Consider the following 22,720-nt stretch of genomic DNA (forward strand, 5'->3'; position numbering starts at 1 on the left):
GGAGAGTAACACTGCTGATTTTTGTTCCATTTTGGAATAATTGATGTTTTCCTGGCAAGTTTTCACAATTTGTACCTTACCTGTAAATGTAAGCTCTCTTGAGAACAGATTCTAGCCGATCATTAAATTCAAAGAATGTTCTATACTGGGAAACAATGAGAAATGAAACAATTAGACCCACACAAATAATAACACAGCACAGTCAAAAATCTCAAGCGCTCGTAATAAGGAACGGCCCAATGTCACAATACTTAATCTGAAAGCAAAAATATTTCATATATAAATAGGTTTTATTTTACCTTCAATGTACAGCAAAGCATGCATTCATTGTTTAATATATGAAAGAAACATCCATTAAGGCCCATTTAGCAAGCTGCAAAAAAATACATGGGTTGGGTACGGAATAATGATACACATTCTTCCGACACTACTTACCCCGACGTGGAGAGACCGAAGGGCTCCTTCCCCCACCAGCGTGCAGGACGACTTCTGTGTATTGCTTATAACTGTGACGCGGTCATAACCCTCTTCACAGCGCCGATGACCGCTGTGCGGTTATCGGTGACGTCATCAGCTGGTGTTGCCTTCTTCAGGGATCACCATCACTTTCAGTCGCAATACACAGAAGTTGTCCCGCATGCTGGTCGGGGAAGGAGCCATTTGGTCTCTCCCAGGGGCGGATCTAGAAATTTTTTCTACCCCGAGCGATATAGGGGGGGGGGGGGGCGATTTAAGCCCCACCCCCTTTCTAACTTCTAAGGCTGCCGGCGGCTGCACAGTATGTGCAGGTCCGTTAGGCAGTGATAATGTGCTGTCCCGCTGGTCTGATTGTGTTTAAAACACAATCAGAGCAGCCGGGCAGCACATTATCACTGCCTAACGGACCTGCACAGTGTGCAGCCGCTGGCAGCAAGCCCCTGCTAGGGGGGCGATCGCCCTCCCCATGGATCCGCTACTGGTCTCTCCACATCTGGGTAAGTAGTGTCGGGGTAGTTAGCATCGATATGCTGACTACCACCGTTTTGTCATGTGTCTGTTCTTGCACAAATGCATCACTTTATGCAAATTTGTGCATGGGTTATAGGGTCAAGGTCACAACTACTATGGTTCAAAATTTGACTCTTTTTGGCAGTAGGAGATCGTCAAATTGTTCCGTCATTACTGAGAATGGGATATGAGCATGACAGTTCCTCACAAACAAAAACTATATTTCATGTTGCAGGACATCTATGTAAATGAGCTTCAAAGTGTCGGGAGTGTGCACAGGGGGCATTTCAGTTTGACAGTGGAGTGCGGCTGCAGAGCTTTTCACGTAACAAAACAATATGATTGTTACACATCTTTGGAGGTGGCGGAGATCAGGAGATAGCCTATTCTTTCAATGCACTCCCATTCACAACAAGCAGAGGTACTTTATTCAGAAAATGATTATTAATATTATAATTAGTATTATCTTGTAACAGTACATGCTTATTAACAAAGACTAGAATCAGAAGAATTATAGGAGAAACATTACAGAGTTTACAGAGTTGTCCACAAGTGATGGTAGACAGGATTTTGAAGTGACGGTTTCCAACTTGCACGTTTTCAGGAGAACTCACAATCCATCTAATCATCACACAAAGCATTTTGTACAGAGTTACTTTCCAAATCGGGAAGGAGACATGTAGCCTATGTGTGCGTTAGGTAAGAAAATTTAAATGCACTGCACATCTGTTTCATTAGTGATTAGTAAATGAGTCTTATTGTTTTTAAAATCATATATAAATGAAATAAAAAACTATGTATAATTGTATTATAATTGTGCTCTGCAATGACTCAATCATCACCTGTCTGAGACTACATACTCTGCTAAGTTGTTTACAGGGTATTACTGAATTAGGAACCATGGGCCTGATTCATTAAGGATCTTAACTTGAGAAACTTCTTATTTCAGTCTCCTGGACAAAACCATGTTATAATGCAAGGGGTGCAAATTAGTATTCTGTTTTGCACATAAGTTAAATACTGCCTGTTTTTTCATGTATCACACAAATACTTCATAGCTTATTTTTACACTGAAATTTAAAGTTGATATTTGTGTGCTACATGAAAAAACAGTCAGTATTTAACTTATGTGCAAAACAGAAAACTAATTTGCACCCCTTGCATTGTAACATGGTTTTGTCCAGGAGACTGAAATAAGAAGTTTCTCAAGTTAAGATCCTTAATGAATCAGGCCCCATGTCAGACAGATCATCTGACACCAGCCAGAATTAACGTGGCGGTATTGGTGGGAGGCCACCGTGGTGCAACCAACTGGAAAGTTACCTAGTTTTACTACAGGGCTGCATCAAGGGGAAGCCCTAGACCACTGGACACTGGAGATTCTTGTCAGTCTAAGTATGTCATTATTGTGGCATTACCATGGCCTTATCTGTGTGGAGTTTGTATGTTCTCCCCGTGTTTGCGTGGGTTTCCTCCGGGTGCTCCGGTTTCCCCCCACACTCCAAAAACATACTAGTAGGTTAATGGGCTGCTATTAAAATTGACCCTAGTCGCTCTTTCTCTCTCTCCGTCTGTGTATGTGTATGTTAGGGAATTTAGACTGTAAGCTCCAATGGGGCAGGGTCTGATGTGAATGAGTTCTCTGTACAGCGCTGTGGAATCAGTGGCGCTATATAAATAAATGGTGATGATGATGATTGTTTCACTGCAGGAATTTTTCATGTTCCCTGCACCCCTCACACCTCTGCGCACTGTGTTTACCTGAGAGCTACACTATTGTTTAAGCCAGGGGTCAGGGAACTTTTTTACCTTTTACCCCCATATATATTTAGATACGCCGACGTTACCCCCTTGATTTGAAAGGAAGGAAATCATATATTATTAATGACTGGAATTCAAAATTTTATTGAATCTATTCCAAATTTCTTTGAAAGCTTCAACTTAAAATCTTCAGGTTTTGGAGAAATGATGTTGCTTCAATTTTGATACGAGAGCATCAATATTGGGGCATTTTGATGTCCGAGCAATTTGGATACAGTTTTCAGCGTCCAATCGATTTCTATGCTTTGTTTTTATGTTCGGTAGAGTGGAAAATCCTTGTTCGCAAAGGTAGGTTGTTGCAAAAGGCAGCAACTTTCTGACTGCCTCCTCATGTGCAAGTCTGAATGCCTTTGCAGCTGTTGACATCCAAAAATATGACAGATCTGCTTTGTTTTCAAATGCAATACGTGCTTCATTATTACATCGAAGCTCAAGAAGTGCCTCTGCCAACCCTTGAGGCTCTTCTGGTACAACAGCAATTTCACATTTAAAGGGGTCTACAATCCAAATGACCGCATGTGAATCTGCAGCATTACCCCCAGGAATTTAATTTTTACCCCATTCGGGGTAATTTACCCCTGTTCCCTGACCACTGGTTTAAACCAATGATGGATATTACATTTGGCTTTATCCCTTACCATTTGCTTTACCCAGACTTTAAGAAACACGTTTATTTTAACCTACAACACTATGTAACTTACCGTAACTATTTATATGATTAGACATTAAATTAGAAGTACAATGAGTGTGGCAGTTTTATAATAATAGTATGTTGTTATGAGACAGTGGGAAATGGAATACTGGTTGATATTTGTAAATGTTTAAAGTAATAAAAAATTGTACAGGTGAACTATATTTTTGAGTTGATTTATAAAAAGATTGTGCCTAAAGACTTTCACCTATTTTTTGTTTTTCCTTATTATTTGTTTGATGCAGATTTCAATAGATGATTGAATAAACTGTTTCTAAAAGCTATTATTAACTCCAATCAAGGTAACCCTGTAAGCAGAGTGCCAACATTTTTGTCTTTGTCCATTTACCATAACATAGAACCATAGAATTTGAAGGCAGATAAGAACCATTTGGCCCATCTAGTCTGCCCATTTTATAACCTATCGTAACCTCAAACCCTATTTGATCCTTTATTCTTTGTAAGGATAACTTGCCTTCTGGTTTATATAATCATCGTCATCATAATCAACATTTATTTATATAGCACCAGCAAATTCCGAAGCGCTATAAACTTGGGAACAAACACAGTAATAAAATAATACTGGATAATACATACAGACAGAGAGGTAAGAGGGTCTTGCTCGCAAGCTTACAATCTGTGGAACAATGGGAGTTTGATACATAAGGTGCTGCATATTGCATTTTGATCTAGCCAGATTGCAAAGGTAAAATGTAGAGATGCTCAGGCTCGGTTCCCGAGAACCAAACACACCCGAACTTAATAGATCCGAGTACCGAGCCGAGCCAGCTAATATAGGGAGGTTGAGGGTGATTGAGGAACTTTGTAATGTATGGGAGATATGTAATGCACACAGTAACCATAGGCAAACTGAGTGTGGGGGGGGGGGGGGGGGGGGGGGGTTTCCTAGTGCCTGGAAACCCCCCTCCAAGCCTAGGGCACTGTATATTTGAGGTGGCTGGACCCTGCCCCTACTTCACACGGCTCTGCTTGAAAAGGGAGAGCTGCATACACCTAACAGTAGTGCCGCAGCATTGCCCATGTATATTATGGAGATAGGAAGAGTTGGAGAGCAGCCAAGCACTGTCTAAAATTATAGCCACGCCCCCATGCATGCTGGTCACGCCCACTGGCGGCATGGTGTGGAAACCTCCCTCTACAAGTTCTGCGTTTGCCCCTGGTAACATAGACTTTAGCTGCATTGTGCAGTATGGACAAGTGACAAGGTTCTGCCTGCAAAGAGACAATATCACATGTAGATTGCTATACTCTGGGAATACATGTATCTGTGCTTTCTGAAAGCTGACAACTCATTATTCATTTGAAGACTAAACAGACATATCCGCACTCACATTCTGAAAGTGGATTATAAGCGTTACCTTTAACATTCGGTTGATTCTTAACACTGGTTTGCATCCAAAGACTATGTACAGGAGATCAAGCGGAGCCACAGATGCTACGTCCAGCTGTGAGACAATACCACATGGCTGAGTGTCCAATTAAGCAAAACAGATGACATTATGTTGATATTTTTCTCATGTTCACACCAGGAGACAGAAGAGGTTAACCTGACAAATTAAATGATGCTGACACATATTGCTGGATAGTCCTGGACCATTTAACGAATTCCATTAATTTCATTACTGAAATACTTTAATTCTTTAAATGTTGATATAAATGGGTGAGGCTTAGTTTTATATATTTTCCCAGGGAGCACTGCCTGAAAGTTTCCATATTCTTACACATTGTTCTAGTAATTCAGCATAGCTGTATTAGAAATTATATTTGCATAAAGGGACAAGCCCACTTCTGTCTCCCCAGCCCAAACATCTGACAGGTGCCCCCCCAACACTTTACAGGGGATATGGAAATTGTATTGATAAATGGAAATTGTACTGAGTTACAGATAGGATGGAGGTCATACATACTATGATGTTATTACACATACAGATCCTGATTCATTAAGGCATGTAAAACAAACATTTTGTGCGTTGTTTTTTAAAAATGCAAAGAATTCGGGGCATATGCACGTCCATATTCAACCAGACGTGGATCCGAAGAAGCGTCTTGTTGAATACGGGTCTAGGCACTTGCCGTATTGAGACAGACACAACACACTGCAGGGCACATACAGTACATATGTGAAATACAAAGTCCCAGCAGAGCGCATTTCTACAATTGCTCTTGATTGCAAAACACATGTTCTAGCATGCATATGGTCAGGTGTATCATTGGGTACTTACACCTGACCTGTAACTGGTGTAAGTGATACGACTGAAAAACAGGCACCTGAGAGAGTCCTAGAGCTTGAATCAGAAACTTTTGCGTGCGCTTGAGGGTGACACGACATTATTGTACATTGACTATGTGCATACACCCCGTCCCCGTTCCGCCCATGAAATCGTAGGCAGTAGTAAGGGTCCTTTGCGCACGAAGATGAGTTGGATGTTGCTGCGGTCACTGGTGTATAGTCCATTTCTAGGCACACGCTGTGCAATCTAATGCAAAATACGGCCTGTCTCGCCATTTACGTTCCTGAATGAATCAGGCCTACAGTGTAAAAACATTCATGCAAATGAAGGTAAAGGAAGCAAAAGTATTTACACACAGATCAACACACTTACACATGTATATACAGTATATATGTAAAACATGAACAGAATTCAGGGCATAAAACTTAATAAAACCAGGGGGCACTTCTATGGTGTAAAATCATGTTACAATGTATTCAGCAGAATTTAAAACAGATTATGCACGTACCAGAAGTAAGCTGTAAGATGTGAACAGACATGTATCAAAACCAAGATTCCTCTGAAGCTTCAATGTTGAAACAAAGTACTGCTCCCGGCTCCCGGTACACAGCAATATGTACGAGATTAATCTCAGGGGGGTATTCAATTGTTAGCAAGATTTTTTTTTTCTCCGCCGTGTTAGAAAAAAAAAAATCTCCCGCAGGTTTTTGATGGCAATAGCGTTAGTGTAGCGGGAAAACTGGTGCAATTCAATTGAAAAAGAGGGAACGCTGCCCCACGCGTTAAAAATTGTGTTTGCGAGATTTTAGGGGAGTGAAGGGGAGTTTTAACGCTGTCATGTGTAACACAAAAAAAAGGTTTTGCATACATTTCCATACATTAGATTGCATTACATATTGATAATATTTAAATTACAGTACTTTCTTTAGAATATTTATCTATACCATGTCAAAACACATTACTACATTCATATTTGTACCAAAAACATCCATAAATCTAATTAATTAGTGATTTTATTTTTTATGTTTTTTTATGTTTTCTTTATTTCAATCAACTTACACAAGTTAGGCATTAGTGATAAACATAAGCTTAACTTTTTTTTTCCACATTTTACATGATTTCAAATACTTTTCAGAGGTTTTTTATTTTTAACACACCCCAAGGAGGTGCGAGATAAAACAGCATATTTGCCTGTTTTACCCGCCGCGTTAAAAAACAATTGAATAGCTTTTAACAGGGCTGCCTCTCGCACACCCTATACTTTCAATAGACCTTCTGCTGGAGCGCCAAAGGACCGTTTCATGATAAAAAAAACGTTGTGTTAAAAATAGAATTGAATTGCGGGTTAAGTTAACCTGCTCGAAAATTATAAAAAACTGCGTTAAAATGACTTAACACGCTAAAAAAAAACCAACTCGCTGACAATTGAATGCCCCTATCAGAATGTTACAAGCCAGACCCTCAACAAGTTTTGTAATAAACTTTGACAGGAGGGAGTTAGCTTTTTCAGTTAAAATACACACATTTATAGGGCTCTCCCAATGTCTTTTACAAATTTCTTACAGTAATCAGCTGTTAAACAAGGAAACATCTTACGGTAGGTGCTGACTTGCAGCTCTCCTAGGTATCAGCTTCCCTCATAGTACCAATAGATTCTAATATATGACATTGTTTTATTTAATGGGGCTGATGCTTTACTTGAAATTCTGGCTATATATAATAATTCTGCACATTTGATACTGCTGGGAGAGATTTCCTTCCCTTCTGCCTGTATGAGGTGTATTTAAAGTGTCTTACAATTTATGTAAATATGAAATAGTTTTGTAAGTAATATTTTTATATGGCTATAATGCACAATAGATGTAATCATATAAAAGTATATCTTATACTTTGACATATACTTGCACACAGGTACATTAGAAAAAGAACACAATTTAATATTTTCTTTTTAAACTGACTTACCCGAAACTTTGCAGATTCCCAGTAGTGTTTCCTTATTTGTTTTCGCTCTGTCTAATTAGAAAGGCAAGTTACTGTGCAACCAGCATGATATATAGTGATCCTGCTATATTCACTCAATATGAAGTCAGTGTAACATTTCTATGCCAGGGAAAAGGTAAGATTTAAGTAGATGGACTGAAGGAGTCTACAAACATTCTGTTTCTCCATTGTTAGATTTTTGTCAGCTCAGGATGTGCAGAGCTCTATCAGTAAGGGCATGCACTCACTGCTCGTTATATATCTTAAAGTCCAAGAGATTGCTAGGATTGTACAATAAATAGTAGTCTTGCTTCACCTGCTTCCAATCAACCTCCCATTACCTGTCCCTACAGTACCACTACTGTTAAGAGTAGGTTCAATTTTTTTTTGTCAAAGAGCAATTTATTGCTACGTAGGATGGCTGTTCTTTGGGCAATACTCTCTAGTCACAATGTTGCTCATGCTTCAATGCTGAAATCAGTAAAACAAGATCTTGTTGTACACCCGAAGTGCATAACAAAGTACCTAATCTGTTATATTTCAGACTGAACACATAGCATTTCTGTCACTTGGCCTGAGGGTGACCAGAATGAATGGGCTCTGGAGTTTGTCAGTAAGCTTGATCACCTGATTTACTCCGTTAATGGGACCAGTCAGTACATTGCATCGAGGATGACCACATACAAAGGCCGATTGTGGACATCTTCCTACTGCTTTAACCCACACTTTAACTCATGTTCCAGAACCCGATGAAAATGAATGGATCATTGAAAGACTTGAATAGTCTAGTCAGATAACCAGAGCTAAATGCTGGTTTGAAACAGCCTACAAATGTGTTAGGACTTGTGTCTCAAACTTTTTGTGGCATGTAGTCCCTCGGTTCCGTCAGGGGGGCTGCTGTTTTGGACTTTGTGTACTTTGCCTGTGAGGGGTTAAATCTCTCTATGTGAATACCTGAACCTGCTTCCCTGGCTTTATATTCCTGCCACTTGTACTGCTCATTGCTGGGCATTGATTGTTCCTGTTTACAGTTGTCCGCTGTGAGCTCCAGCCTTATCAAGCATTTTGTCCTGTGTCCTACCAGTTAGTATTCTTGTATTCTATATCCCTTTTGTGTTCCTGATCCTGTCTGCCTCTTGTTTGACTTCACCTTTAGTCAATGTCTAATTTTCCAGGACTGCTAAACCATAGCACCTTCCAGTTCTTCATCTTACTATTACCCCTAGACTACTGTTGTCCTGGCATCTACTATTGTAAGGACTGTTTGCCTTTGTTAAAAAGGGTATAATATTTAGACATGCCCAATAATAATCATATCAATTTCATATTATTAGCATTACGGAGGCCTTGGACAGTCTAATTGTAACAAATTTACCTTCCACACGCTCCAGTGATATCTCCGTTCGTGTCGATCCTGGCACTTATGGGTAGCAGGTCACATGACTCGCCTGTCAGGGTGGGTGTTTTGAATGGCACTCACTATGTAGACTCTGCACTGACACCCATCCTGTGTTAGTGCAATGTTGTTGCTGAGCGTCTGACTCCCTGTTTTGCTGCTCTCCTGGTTTTTTGCTTCTTGCTCCCTCTGAGTGTCTTCTGCTGATTCCCTGTGTACCGTTCTTGCCTGTCTGACCACGCATTGCTGATCTCCTGTGTAGCCAACTTTGCTTGTCTGACCACCCACTGACTATGCAGACAAACTTTTCAATGACAGAAAAATAGCGATGAGCGTAACAGCGGCGAGCTGAAAATATGGACTTACCATATTACTGACAGCCACTGTTTCCGGCAGCTTTATTTCTCTCCACAGCAAAAATGTGACTTTTACAAACATCTACACTAAGAAATTGCATCACTTTTAATGGACCTACTTAAAATGGCGCTTTTAAAGCGGCAATAGTCGGACCCAACGCCTGTATGATGTAATCCAGGCACTGGGTCTGGCCATTACCGCTTTAAAAGCGGCATTTTCAGTGGGGTCATTACAAGTGACGCAATTTCTTAGTGTAGATGTTTGTAAAAGTTGCATTTTTGCTGTGGAGAGAAATAAAGCTGCCGGAAACAGTGGCTGTCAGTAATATGGTAAGTCCATATTCTCAGCTCGTTGCTGCATAGTCGGTGGGGATAAATCCTACCACACCCGTCTGACTATGCATAGCTGGATCTCCTGTGTACTGAACTCAGCCCGTCTGACCTTTCTGTGCCTGACCACTCCTGTACCAGATCCTAGCCTGTCTGACCACTCACTCTGTATCTGACCACTCGTGTACCTGATTCTTACCTGACTATTCTGTGCTACACCCGGTATTCCTGGCTCCTGACACTGCCTTATCTCCTGGGTACGTTCATCCATCTTTTGGGCCTTGTGTTACATCCTGAGACAGTCCAGGGACCCGCGACCTGTGAGCTCTCGGCAGCTAAGTCCATCACACCTTGCAGCAGTTCTTGGTGAATATCGGGGAAATCATTAGACTCTGCACCCCTGGTCTGTCAGCACAAATAAGGATTTGCACAGGTTGTTGTCCCACAGAGCGTAACGCTAATGCTCTAATAGTTCATTGTAAGTTTCAAACTACTCAGTGAGATTTAATATGAAGATCTCTGAAGTCTACTTTAATGTCCTTTACCTGAGCAAGAGTCAAATGAGAAATCAGGAAGAGTGGTGAGGGCCAGAGATGTAAGTATAGTAGGCTGTGATTTGACTGGACTTTTTCAATTATGTAACCCCATGTACAAAAACGTCCAAGACCACAAATGTTTGCAAATCTATCTGAGTAATTAAGAAAATGGATTTCCCCTTAGGATACGCCCAAAGAGGCACAATTACACAAAAGTTGGTACAAAGTTGCCAAATGAAAGGTCAGTTATAAATGAGCCACATAGTTTGCATAAAACACAGTAAATAATATATGCAGTTGTCAAATTTGGAAATTAAGCTCAAAAGAGCCATTTTTACGTCTTTATGTCAAGTTATACTTACTATTATGTCACCTCCTTTAATAAATTGTAGACGTGGCTGAAATACGAAAATATCCAAAAGATAGCAAATGTCAGATATGTAGTCAATTATCATCCAGTACAACAGGTTGTCAGAGGTTTGATATGGAAATACACATCGTAGTGGAATGAACCAGCAGTTCCAGTTGAATGACAAAGTGAGAAGAAGCAGCCAAAACAGATAGGAGGGATCTAGGCAAAAAGATTTTTAACTGTAAATGTAATGTAATACTTGAGCATTATGACTAATAATTATATCAACAATTGTGAAATATAACATTATATTTGTCATTCTCTGACATGACTAACATCAAAGACAATGAGGGTCATTGTTTTGCATAAAATATGCATTTTGCTACTGTGCATACTCATGAAAACCGCATACACATACATCCATATAAAGATATCCCAGACTTATATCTCCTTACATCTGGAGAGGTGGATCGGCGGAAGGAAGAGGTATGTAAGTGTAGGATGAGCACAGTTAACGTAATTGTGATTAGAACTACAAGCGCCAGCATGCTTAGGCATCCAGGACCCACTGGGACCTCAAGTGCTACATATTCACATACCTTAAAAAAACACCAACACTGTAGTAAAAGCCCTTCCATTTAAATAAACATTCCCCCAAACTCTTATTTTTCCCTTAGTCCTAAATCCAAAGGGATTTTCTTCATTCTTCTTCTTTTCCTATTTCTTTCTTCTTTCCAGGGTAATCCAAAGGTTAAAGAAAAAGAACTGTTAGATGTGCTAAACTGATCTTTATGGAAACGTGATGGGAATGGCAGGCCAAGGACCTGCTGCAAATAATCCAGAGCAGTTTCCCTGGACTTCACTGAAACAAAGGAAGAAGAAGAGGAAAAGAAGAAGAAATATCAGAATCCGTTTGGTTCCATTTACCTCTATCTACATTATTCGGTAGCAGGAGTTACAGGGGAAACAAAATCCCCCATTTCTGCTGCTGCTCCCCAGCTGAAACCTCTTATGCCTTGGGCCACAAGAGATCACAAAGAGAACAGGACGATCACCTGCGGCCCACTCGGTTGGCACCGGTGCACTAGTCTGTCCCTTGGGCAGAACTGTGACGTCCCTCCTTTGAAGCTTCCACTGTCCCCCTCAGTGGAGTCCTCCAAGTGATAAGGACAGGAGGTTCATTTGGCGATCACAGATATTATAAGCGATTATTGTGGGAGGGAAGCAGACCGTATATCACCACTGCACCTGGCCAACCATGTCATAGCTGCACTAAGATCATTCCTACAAATCCTTGAACATCACTATGAGTTGTTTATATTTTTCCTGTTCCCAATATTAGAGATGTGAAGGTATATAGAAAAAGATGTTTGCGAAAGAAATATTTCACAACAATAGCGCACAGGTTACATTTTTGCACAGTTTGTTGTGCCATTTTTTTATGCACCATAGCACTTTATGGAGACATGTCACATCTTATAATGTGAGTTTATGGAAGCTTTAATTACCATTTTTTTTACATGCAGTAAACCTTGTTTTCTTCAGCCCCGGCCCACTTCACGCTGGACATTACCATCACTCTCACTCACTCTCCCGTATATAACTTGATCTGTGTTACCAAGTTATCTGTGTATAATTTCTTAGATAGTAGATGTCTGGTTTTGTATCATTTTGTTTTTTATGTATTATGTAATGTGTTATGGATAGTTGCTTTCTGTGTATTGAATACTATTAAAGTAATTCTATCGTTTTCAAATAAGCATTGGTCAAGCGATTGTATCGTGTTTCTAATGCACAAAGTGATTTATTTTAGCAAATGTAAATAGTCAACAATTCAATACATTATTATATTATGATACAGTACAGTACAGCCAACACCAAAAGATAAATACATACCGCTGCTATCGCATGCGCTCTCTGCGCACCCACGGGACCCAGTGAACAGTATATCTGTTAGAATACTGTGGTCAGTGAAGACTGAAGACTGGGTGCGCAGCTATGATTATATATACACATGCAGTGTTACAGAGAACAATGCAAATGACGTGGCTTGCTTCTATAGGTCCAGACATCAGATGAGTCCAGGCTAAACAGGTCATAGGCTGATTCAATCTAAGGAATCCAAAGGTGGGGGTCGTCTCTCCAGGGGATGAGCTCCTTTCTTCCCGCCAATGCTCCAGTTACATCTCAGTAAATTAGCATTTCATAGCCAGCATCACACAAAGGTTTATTCCCTAACATCAATAACTAGAGTATGCAATATGCGATCTCTTCGGCGATGGAACCGGACAGCTGCTGATGAATAGGGTTTTAATAATACTAGGCATGATACCTTTCCTATAACCTGAACCTTGATTATCACTGAAGTGTACATATAATCATTATATATATAGACTAATAATAAACCAAATACTATCTGCTCATAAATTACAGTGTAACGGAACCAATATGAATATGAATTATATAAATAACTAAATGTTGTAATGCGAGTGTGTGCGTGCGTATTTTACCGTGCGATCGCCGTATGCCACGTGTTACGTGGCGTACGGATCTGTGTTACGTGGCGTACGGATCGCAATCGCACGGCAAAACAATATTAATCAATATACTTTCGTTCATCCAATTATACGACTTCGACAATACTATTGTAGATTTGATGTACGACACTGCGGACCTTTTGTGGCATATTATAAATAATAATAATAATAATAATTATAATGCATTGCTTTCTATCACCAATTGTCACTTCACTGGAAACCCCATTGAAATAACTGGTAAAGATGCAACAATCTTCCTACTTTCGGGAGACTTACCACACACTGCAGAAGTGATTCATTCATAAGATTCACTGCACAGCATAGAGCAACAGGCACAATAATTGGAACTTTGGCCGCGAAAGAGGTACAATATTTTCACATTAGTGAAAAGTTCTACTTAACATTATTGAATATATGGATTGAATATGTTAAACTTATAAGTACACCAGGGACATTTATGCAAAACTGCTTATGCACACTTGCGTGTGGAGCAAAGAGGGGTGTTCCTTCCTTGCATTCAGCCATTTCCATTCCACAAAAGGACATACATTTTCAACCAGCTCAGAGCCAGCAGCGATCGGGTTTCATCCTATATTTTTAATGGGACAGATTTACATCTTCTAGTCAGTTGGCAGAGATGCACATAATCACTCTAATGATTAATTTATAATGAGAAACATGGAAACGTTTACTTTAATTAAATGGATGATTGTAAAGTGGTAGTAAGTTAGACTAGAATGTGTAAAGTGCACCTCTTCATACTTTATTGCCTCCCTTTAAACTCATGCACACTTGTAGATTCTGGAGATATCTCCCGATAATGGAGAGTAGGTATGCACCTTGAAGAGCATTGGGCAGATCATCTAGGCCAGTGTTGGCTAACCTATGACACTCCAGGTGTTGTGAAACTACAAGTCCCAGCATACCCTTCCAGCAATAAGCTGCTATATATTGGCAAAGCATGCTGGGACTTGTAGTTTCACAACACCTGAAGTGTCATAGGTTAGCCAACACTGATCTAGGAACTCTGGAGCAAAACCAAGACATTTTGTGTAGAGATGAAATACCTGGTTTTGGCTTCTACACAGTGGATCCCAAATTTTCTCAGATTGAGGCACCCTTAGGGTCTCCATAATATTTTCAAGGCACCCCTAAGCCAAAATAATTACCAAGTAGTCCCCTGACTTGCTAAACCGGCTTACCACTGGCCCTAGCCACGGCATCCCTGTGCGATCGCTACGGCACCCCAGGGAGCCGTGGCGCACACTTTCGGAATCGCTGCTCTAACACCATTTTAGTGTTTTGGATTTAGCAAACCAAGGTTGATTTTTTGTTTTGTGTTTCCGCAAAATATGTAAATTTGATGTCAATTCTAAAAAAAAATAATTAAAATGTAATTTTGAGCAGTTTTTTTTGTGCTGCATTAGCATTTATATACTGTACAATCTACTTAATATTACCTTACAATTAACATCATTTGGCCTAAGTTAGCGCTTAACTCAGATTGCATCACGAAACTTTGCGTAACAAAATGTAGCAAAAATTGCTGTCGTACCTGATGTCACATTTGTCTCAAGATACATCTGACTTAAAATACAACAGTGTTTCTACATCAGGCATACAAATCCATATACTTAATAACCTAGCGTGGTGAGAAGTGTAAGCCCAGAAACTCTTTGTGGTCACTGAGTTCATGAATTGTTGCGATTGATTGTTATCCTTCACTGCGCCTTGTCCACCAGCCAAACTGGAACACCTGAATGAAAGTGGGCGGGTTGTGATCATCAGTGTGGAAGTACTGTAGGAATATGTATTCATTCCATATATCTTTTGGGATAGATATACTGTCGAGTTTCTATTTTCTTCTATTATCCTTCTGATTATTCAGTTTTTCAATTTTATTTATTCTATTGTCATTGTTCTATTTCAATAGTTGTTATTCTACTATACTTGTTTCATGCTATCTTCTAATTCCACTAGTTACAATTACTATACTGTGATTGCTCTTTTTGATATTGACAACCACCTACTAATTTATTTATGCCGCCATCATACAACAGGCCTTTTATTAAATATACCAAGGTGAGTTTTGCATAAATCTGTGAGTCTGTGTGTGTGCCCTCGGCCTCACTTGTATTAGGTACAAAGGGTCTCCCGAGTCCTCCCCTGGTGGAAGAAGCTGGTATCCACATCTGAGCATGCGGTGAAGAAGACTCGGTGGAGGCATTGTGCTTGAGAGGTGAGAAGATGCACATTTACACAACACACTTTCTGGGACACCCCTCAGAGAACCAGGGGATATTACATGTTCAAATCTAGGTACAGATGCATTTTAGTAGACAAGCACAGTACCGAAATGCATATATTTATGTAATTCAAATAAATGTTTGTCCAATTCTAAATGAGGCCCATTGTGAGTACCATTGCCCTAAGGCTGCAGTGAGCTGGCTGGCAGAAAATGTACTGACCTGAAGTTTTTTCCTTTCGCCTATTTAACAGATGAAATATCTAGCCTCAAAGCAGTGTCATGTATGTCTTCTACTTAGAGGTGGCATGTGACAAAAATGAAAGAGACAAGAAGAGCAGCCCCAGATAGGAGGGCAATTTAGGGGGGGACGATTCAGTCCCCACCCCCTTTTTGACAGCTAAGGCTGCCGGCGGCTGCACACTATGTGCAGGTCCGTTCGTCAGAGACAGGCAGGAACAGTGTGCGGCCCGGCTGCTCTGCACGCCTACCTCCCCCTGCTCCCACAATCAGAGCAGCCAGGCCGCACACTCTCCCTGCCTGTCTCTGCCGAACGGACCTGCACATAGTGTGCAGCCGCCAGCAGCAAGCCCCTGTTAGGGGGGGGGGGCATCGCCCCAATCAGCCCCCCCCTGGATCTGCCACTGAAAGCTCCTGTGTAATAGACTGACCCATGACTACAGCAGTAGTGTTACTGTGAATTACAATATTCTTTTAGCTGTCACCACCACAACAGGTGAATGCACAACGAGGTGAGGAAAGGATACAGAAACGGGTGAATCTGATTGGGTGAACTAGCTGAAATTCCTGGAACCCTGGGTGACTAGATGACCTGGCAGAATTAGCTTTATAAAAACAATGGATAGAAAATGGCGTTGGAATATACAGTAATTTGCTTATACAGTAGCACTAGGGGAGTGGGCAGCACAATCCTTAAGATTTGGAAAACCATAGCGCAAGGGACACCATTTAATTAGCTTCAGGATATATTACTTGCTGTGTGCTCAAGCTATTTAGTAATATACATAATTTAATTATTATTTTTTTAAATGATTTGTATTGCCCCACTGAAATAATATTATAATACTGATATAATAATAACATATTACACTGATAATTATTCTATATATTTTTTCTTTATATCAGCATAGCACATTTTTTTGAAGGGAGGATTGCAATTGCTTCATATGTTCTAGTATATGACCACTTTGTAATTGATAGTTACTATACTTAAACAAAAACATTATATGAGGAAGAATGTTTCTTATGGTATATTAAAGAACACGGTGAAATATTTGGTTTGTTTTGCTTGTTTGGCTCTGCCACTGACAGACAATATTGCTTTGAGAATCTTATAATACACCAATTTGTACTAGCCTATAATCAATATTATCCATCACCTGTTAATATTAATTGCACAAGATCCTTTTAATGATAATTAAAGTAATTTGCGCCTTGCTTGCTCACATGCCCTCAAGTACTTGTATAATAACCACATCAATTTTTAATATAGCTTTTTTTAAACCCATTAAAGATAAGGAATATTATATTATTGCTGCTTTCCCCCTCCCCCCACCGCTTTGCTCCTCTCTCCTTTTAATTATCTGCTCCGTCTAATTTATTAACCTAATCACGTCAATAGTGTTCAGCTTTTTCTTATGACTGAAAAATGAACTATGCTCCTATATGTTCTCCCGCACTCTCTAGAAGACAAAATAAGGACGGTTACAATGGAGTAGTGTATATATCAACCAGCAGAGGAAGAAATTCGTGAGATTCCGACATCAAGTAAAACTTATGTTTTGCCTCTTTGTGATCATAGGAGGGAGGGCAATTCTGAGTCCAAGGGTAATACTGCATATTGGATAAATTGGATGAATCTGTATCCAAACTACTCCACTCTTGTTTTTGCTTATCGAGTGTGCTTTGTAACAGAGGTCTACTGAAGGCATCCATTATAAGGGCATAGACAATATTCATTGGATTACTGTCTAGAATTCGCTAGGAATCTTTACTTCACTGAGGCCCAAAACAATTTTGGAAGCTCAGCTCACAGCAGATTATTAATTCACTAGAAACTAGAGGGTCAAGGATGACATTTGGGACATGTGAATTGATAAATGGTATTCTCATGTTCTTAATTTATTTAGAAGTTGTATATGGGAGGAAACCACCCGATTGAATCACATAAACATGGGGAAAAAACATACAGCCTCCACACAGACTACATAATTGCAATAACATTGGGGTGTTAAGAATAAATCAGATATCAAATTTGTCAAATATTGGCGTGTTTTATAGTCTACAGGTGTCACTATTTACATTGCTATTTATGCAGAGGACTAGCCGCTGACCAACTGATTTCTATCAGCAGCAATATCAACAGTGTTATCTGCAGGATGAACAAAGTTACTTTAAGGTCCTACTAGGTTGTTAAACAAACAATATATAATTTCAAAATTAGAGAATTTCAGAATTTTTCTAAGACATGTATTAATTGTATTAAGAGCTGACTTAAATATAATGGGCCTGAATCATTAAGGAAAGTAAAGCAAAACAATGAGTAACTTTGTACCCTGGCAAAACCATGTTACAATGCAAGAGGTGCAAATGAGTTTATTATTTTGCACATAAGGAAAATACTGGCTGTTTTTTCATGTAGGACGCAAATACTTAATAGCTTTATTTTTACATTGACATTAGAAGTTGATCTAGGACATGCTCTACCCCAATTATAAATTTGTCCTCACAGTTTAAATTTACCTCCCCCTCTAATACAACATGGTTTTGCCAAGGTTCAAAGTGACTAATTTTTTTTGCTTTACTTTCCTTAAGGAATCAGGTCCAATACGTTTAATTCTACCATTCTTTTAGAAGAAGGCTTAGAATCACATGACCTACCTGTATAACCATCGATGGAATCAGGCATCTTGAATTTGTTAAGGTACTTTTTAAATGGGCGTCTCTTGAACTTGCAGCAGAGCATTTCACAATAATGTTCATCCTCTGGTTCTGGCTCTTTTGCCTTTTCAACATCTTTTTCCTTTTCACTAGTTTCTTCTTCCTCTTTAATAGTAGGTGGGGGTGTAGGAAGTTTCTTTTTGGCCGGAGCTGTAAATTTATTTATTTTTTTTTAAATAATGTATAAGTTTACATGTCCTATACATATTCTGTCTCCTACTCCTTCTTTATCTAGGCTAATGATGATGGGTAGCTGGTCTCTACCAGCATCAGGCTCATTAAGTGCAAGATATGCATGCAATGATATTGTGGGAGCAGTAATATTATATGAGCAGTAATATAATTGTAACCCCCTGTCACTGTGTGTAGTGTGGGGTGCAAAGGGTACACAGTGCACCTCCTTCTCAAGCCCTGGCTAGCTGATGGGCATGGGTGTAAATGATCAGGGGGTCCCTGCACATGCAGGTGTTTCTTTGTAGTTAGTGGGACACAGGTAATGTCACTTTGGTGCAGTGTAATAGAAGTCACAATAATTTGGGCGCCAGACCATCTCTATAACAAACTCAACTCTTTATTTACACTCTTCCTCCAGCACGATAATCATAATGGTTGCAGCAATAAAGAAATATATCTACAGCTCCTTACTCTCTCCAGCACAGTTCTTAATGAGCAATACGAATATGGTTGCAAATATATCTCATTACTCCTCCTGCACAGTTCTTAATGTTATCCAGATGTTATGTAACATAAATCATTGGTCTCTCTTACACTCCATACTCACTGCAGATACCCTTTCTGCAGGGGCACATGCATGGATGCTAATAGGCAGGCAGCCTCTCCTCCATGCAGCTCTGACACACTCTGTGTACCTCTCAACTGCAGCTCACCCCTCCTCTGCGGGGATGATGTCTCCTGTGCTCTGACACGTCACTCTGTGTACTCTCAGCCTCAGGATCTGACACTACAGCTACCAGGCCTCTTGTAGCAGCCCTCACTCCAGGGCCTCTTCCATGAAGTGTCCCCCTCTCTCTTGGGTTCTCTATAGTGGCATGGAGTTCTCCCCCTCATCCAGTGCACACATTCCTTGCCCTGGCTCAGTCACCATGCTCAGACTTCCAGGCAATGCTGGGGGAGCCTGGGAGCTTCCACCCCAGGTCCCCAGCTACAACTCTCCTCTTGTGTCTCCCTTCTCAGTTCCTATCCCCCCTTAATGACAGCCCCTCCTTCCTCTCACTTAGTCTCACAGGCTGGGCTGGGTTATCACCATGGTAACCAGTTTATGTAACTTTTCAGAAACTTCTATCTTACCCTCTAGGTGACCCCTCCTCTATTCACTGAGGTAAAGGTTTAACTAAAACACCACTAGGGGGGTGTTACATAATGTTTTGTAAGGATTAGGGATCTGGAGGCAGGGTAACATGAGAATTGTAATGGGTTACATTTGAACACACATACATGAGAAGTACATAAGCACATTTATAAAACAGGCAAAGAATTTAGCGTAATGGAAACTAGATAATGTATTGTACCATCTATGCTAAACTCTTTTATATTATGTGGAAGGCTGGTTTTAAAGATTACGTTAATCAGCATATATAGGGGCATATTCAATTAAGCGCAGAGCGCCTCCGGAGCGGGCACGAAGGCACTCTGTGTTACAGCAAAATTGTGGATTTCCCTCTGCCGTCCCATAAAGTTGCGAAGGGAAATCCACAATGTAGTGGTACCGTATTACCATAGAAAATTCTCAGCCAGTTGTTCATCCGAACACCGCGGCTAAAATTTTCAAACAATGTTTAAACTCCTAAATTAAGATTTTTGAATTGAAAAAAACTAATTTTATTTTTTTACATTCTAAAAATCTGGTTATTAGTAATAAGTTACTATAATTACTTGTTACAGGGCTTGGCTCTGCTGATGAACTGTCTACATCAGTCAGTTTCTCCTTGTAATGACTGGTTCTTTCTCGCATGCGTCTAATGAGGTCATGAATTTGGATTTCTGCCCGCTCATTGCCTGCGGTGGTCCCGTCTTGTCCATCGCCTCTGTCAAATTAAGAATGAGAGAGTTACAGTACTCAAATAAACAACAAAACTGTGCCACACTGATATTTATAAAATTATATTACTGTTAACTTATGCTGAAATCCTGCTATAGGGCCAGAATAGAAAGATGGACATTGCACAGGTCACGCTAAGGACCTAGGCAAGATCGGAGTAGAAAAAAATGACACCTTTTAACAAATTACCATTTTTACTGACAACTTGCTTAACCTCAAGAATGGGTACAAATATCATATGTACTTGACTACGTAACACATGTACAAAATATTTAAAGGTTCATAATGCTGCTTTAAACGTTAAAGGGTGAGATATTTTGTTGAGCTTTTTCAGCAGACGGCGTGTGACTTAAAATCTTCAGCACAAATACTGAATATTACCTACCAATCAAACTTATTTTATAGTATCATTCATATATGCATTATAATAGTTATGCTTCATATTAAACTGAAACTCTTCACCTTATATGGGAATAGTCACACTAAGTACTATATTATGAGGTCTATAAGAAGGATTGATGGTCAGGTGTGTGACATTATAAATGCAACATTTCTGAAATTAAATATCCGCTTCTACATACAGGGACTTTAGCAGCAGTCACTTTATGCAATATGCTTAATGTCTACTCATCCATGTTGTCATTTTGCCAGTAACAATGTCTCATATAAGGTAATTGTCTTTTCCGAGTGACATACAAATTGGCTCCAATGGAATGACTGTCATTTTATATTTATAAAGCAAAGTGATTTCTTGATGCAGCGTCTCTCAAATTAATACCAAGCATTATTAGGAATTCTGATTCTAAAAGCTGACATTCTAAAGAGATGGGAGTTATTAAAAGTCAGGTACAGCTATATTAGTCCACTAGTATTAATGTGCAAATTTAGCATTTGTTGATGCTTTTTTTTTTTTTTATAAATAGATTGACAATTCCAATAAAAGCTTTTAAAAGATTGTCTCTGTTCGTTTTTTCTGTTACAATGTTTTCCGTTTGTGGGTGTTTCTGAAATGCCTTTTCAGATCCATAATTTCAAGGTTTTTAATACAGATGTCCCACAGGCATGAATACATTTCCTCTTGATGAAGTGTTGTGAATCTCCAATGAAGCAGGGACAGATGTCAGTGACATATATTCTCTGTACGTAGTTGCATAATATGGAGTTATATATATAAGAGATAATAATAATAGTAATAATAATAATAACAACAACAACAATAATAATAATTAAAAATAATAATTTTCTGTAAAAGGTGGAATTCTAAAGTTATACATAGAAAAGGAACAGAAGTATATTTTGAAGCACCCCTGGTTGATCATTGGCATTTAAAATCATAAATGTTATTGATATACATTAAAAGTATATCATATTACTGATTCCATGAGAGAAAGCGAAATATAAACACAACAGAGTGATAAAGTGACATGGTAAACAAATGTGCAATAATAAAAATTGCAGATTCAACTGCAACTGCTTTGTTCTATTATTTATGTTAATATAAAACACTTTAATTTTGTGTGTTGTTTAATTTTTTATGCTGCTTATTGAGTAAAAATTAACGATTTGATATAAGTATTCTTGTATATTCTATTATAATCAAATCATCAATTATGTAGATTGATCACACACTATGATATATTATGGTTTGTATATCGCCAGAAACACACTCCATATTGAATCTGGTAAGATGCCAGTTAGTTATATCATCATTTCACAGGGTGACAGTCCAATTATTTTGCCATCCTATAGAACAATGCCAGCTACTACATTTCTATTCCATCAGGCAGTAATATAGCACCAACTGCTTTTATTACACAGAGTAGTGATATAAGCTCTTGTGCCCAGGAATTGCAAGTTATGAATTATTTGCACGGAATAGTATAAGCCACTATGTCCAATGAACAGAGTGAATTGCTAACTGCCTGGTAGATAACTAGCTAGTGGCCATATATAGCGTCATTATGAGCAAAAATATAAGCTATTATATCACCCCACAATTGCAATGAATTGCTAGCTGCCTAATAATAAGTTAGCTAATGGCCATATAGAGCACTACCTGCTTAAGCATTAATATGCTAATATAGAAGTTGTAGTGCTTTTCATTATAAACAGTGAGTTACTAATTGACTGATTGAGTACTAGCTAGTGACCCTGCCTAATTAAGTGATTATAGGCCATGGGGTTTCTGGCTGTCTGCTGATTTATATACAGCCACTG

General features: G+C 39.3%; 1 protein-coding gene across 1 annotated transcript in view; it reads right to left on the reverse strand.

The window, feature by feature from the left end:
• Positions 1 to 22,720, reverse strand: part of CNGB3 (cyclic nucleotide gated channel subunit beta 3) — a 118,780-nt gene that overhangs the window by 57,531 nt on the left and 38,529 nt on the right. The window contains exons 5-10 of the mRNA XM_075213753.1: positions 20,338 to 20,489; positions 18,385 to 18,594; positions 10,712 to 10,920; positions 7,714 to 7,764; positions 4,879 to 4,965; positions 81 to 145 (exon numbers count right to left, since the gene is read on the reverse strand). Coding sequence (XP_075069854.1) covers positions 81 to 145; positions 4,879 to 4,965; positions 7,714 to 7,764; positions 10,712 to 10,920; positions 18,385 to 18,594; positions 20,338 to 20,489 — 774 coding nt within the window. The remainder of the gene's footprint in view (positions 1 to 80; positions 146 to 4,878; positions 4,966 to 7,713; positions 7,765 to 10,711; positions 10,921 to 18,384; positions 18,595 to 20,337; positions 20,490 to 22,720) is intronic.

The sequence above is a fragment of the Mixophyes fleayi genome, chromosome 5 (assembly GCF_038048845.1).
Source record: "Mixophyes fleayi isolate aMixFle1 chromosome 5, aMixFle1.hap1, whole genome shotgun sequence".
NCBI classification, from domain to species: Eukaryota; Metazoa; Chordata; class Amphibia; order Anura; family Limnodynastidae; genus Mixophyes; species Mixophyes fleayi.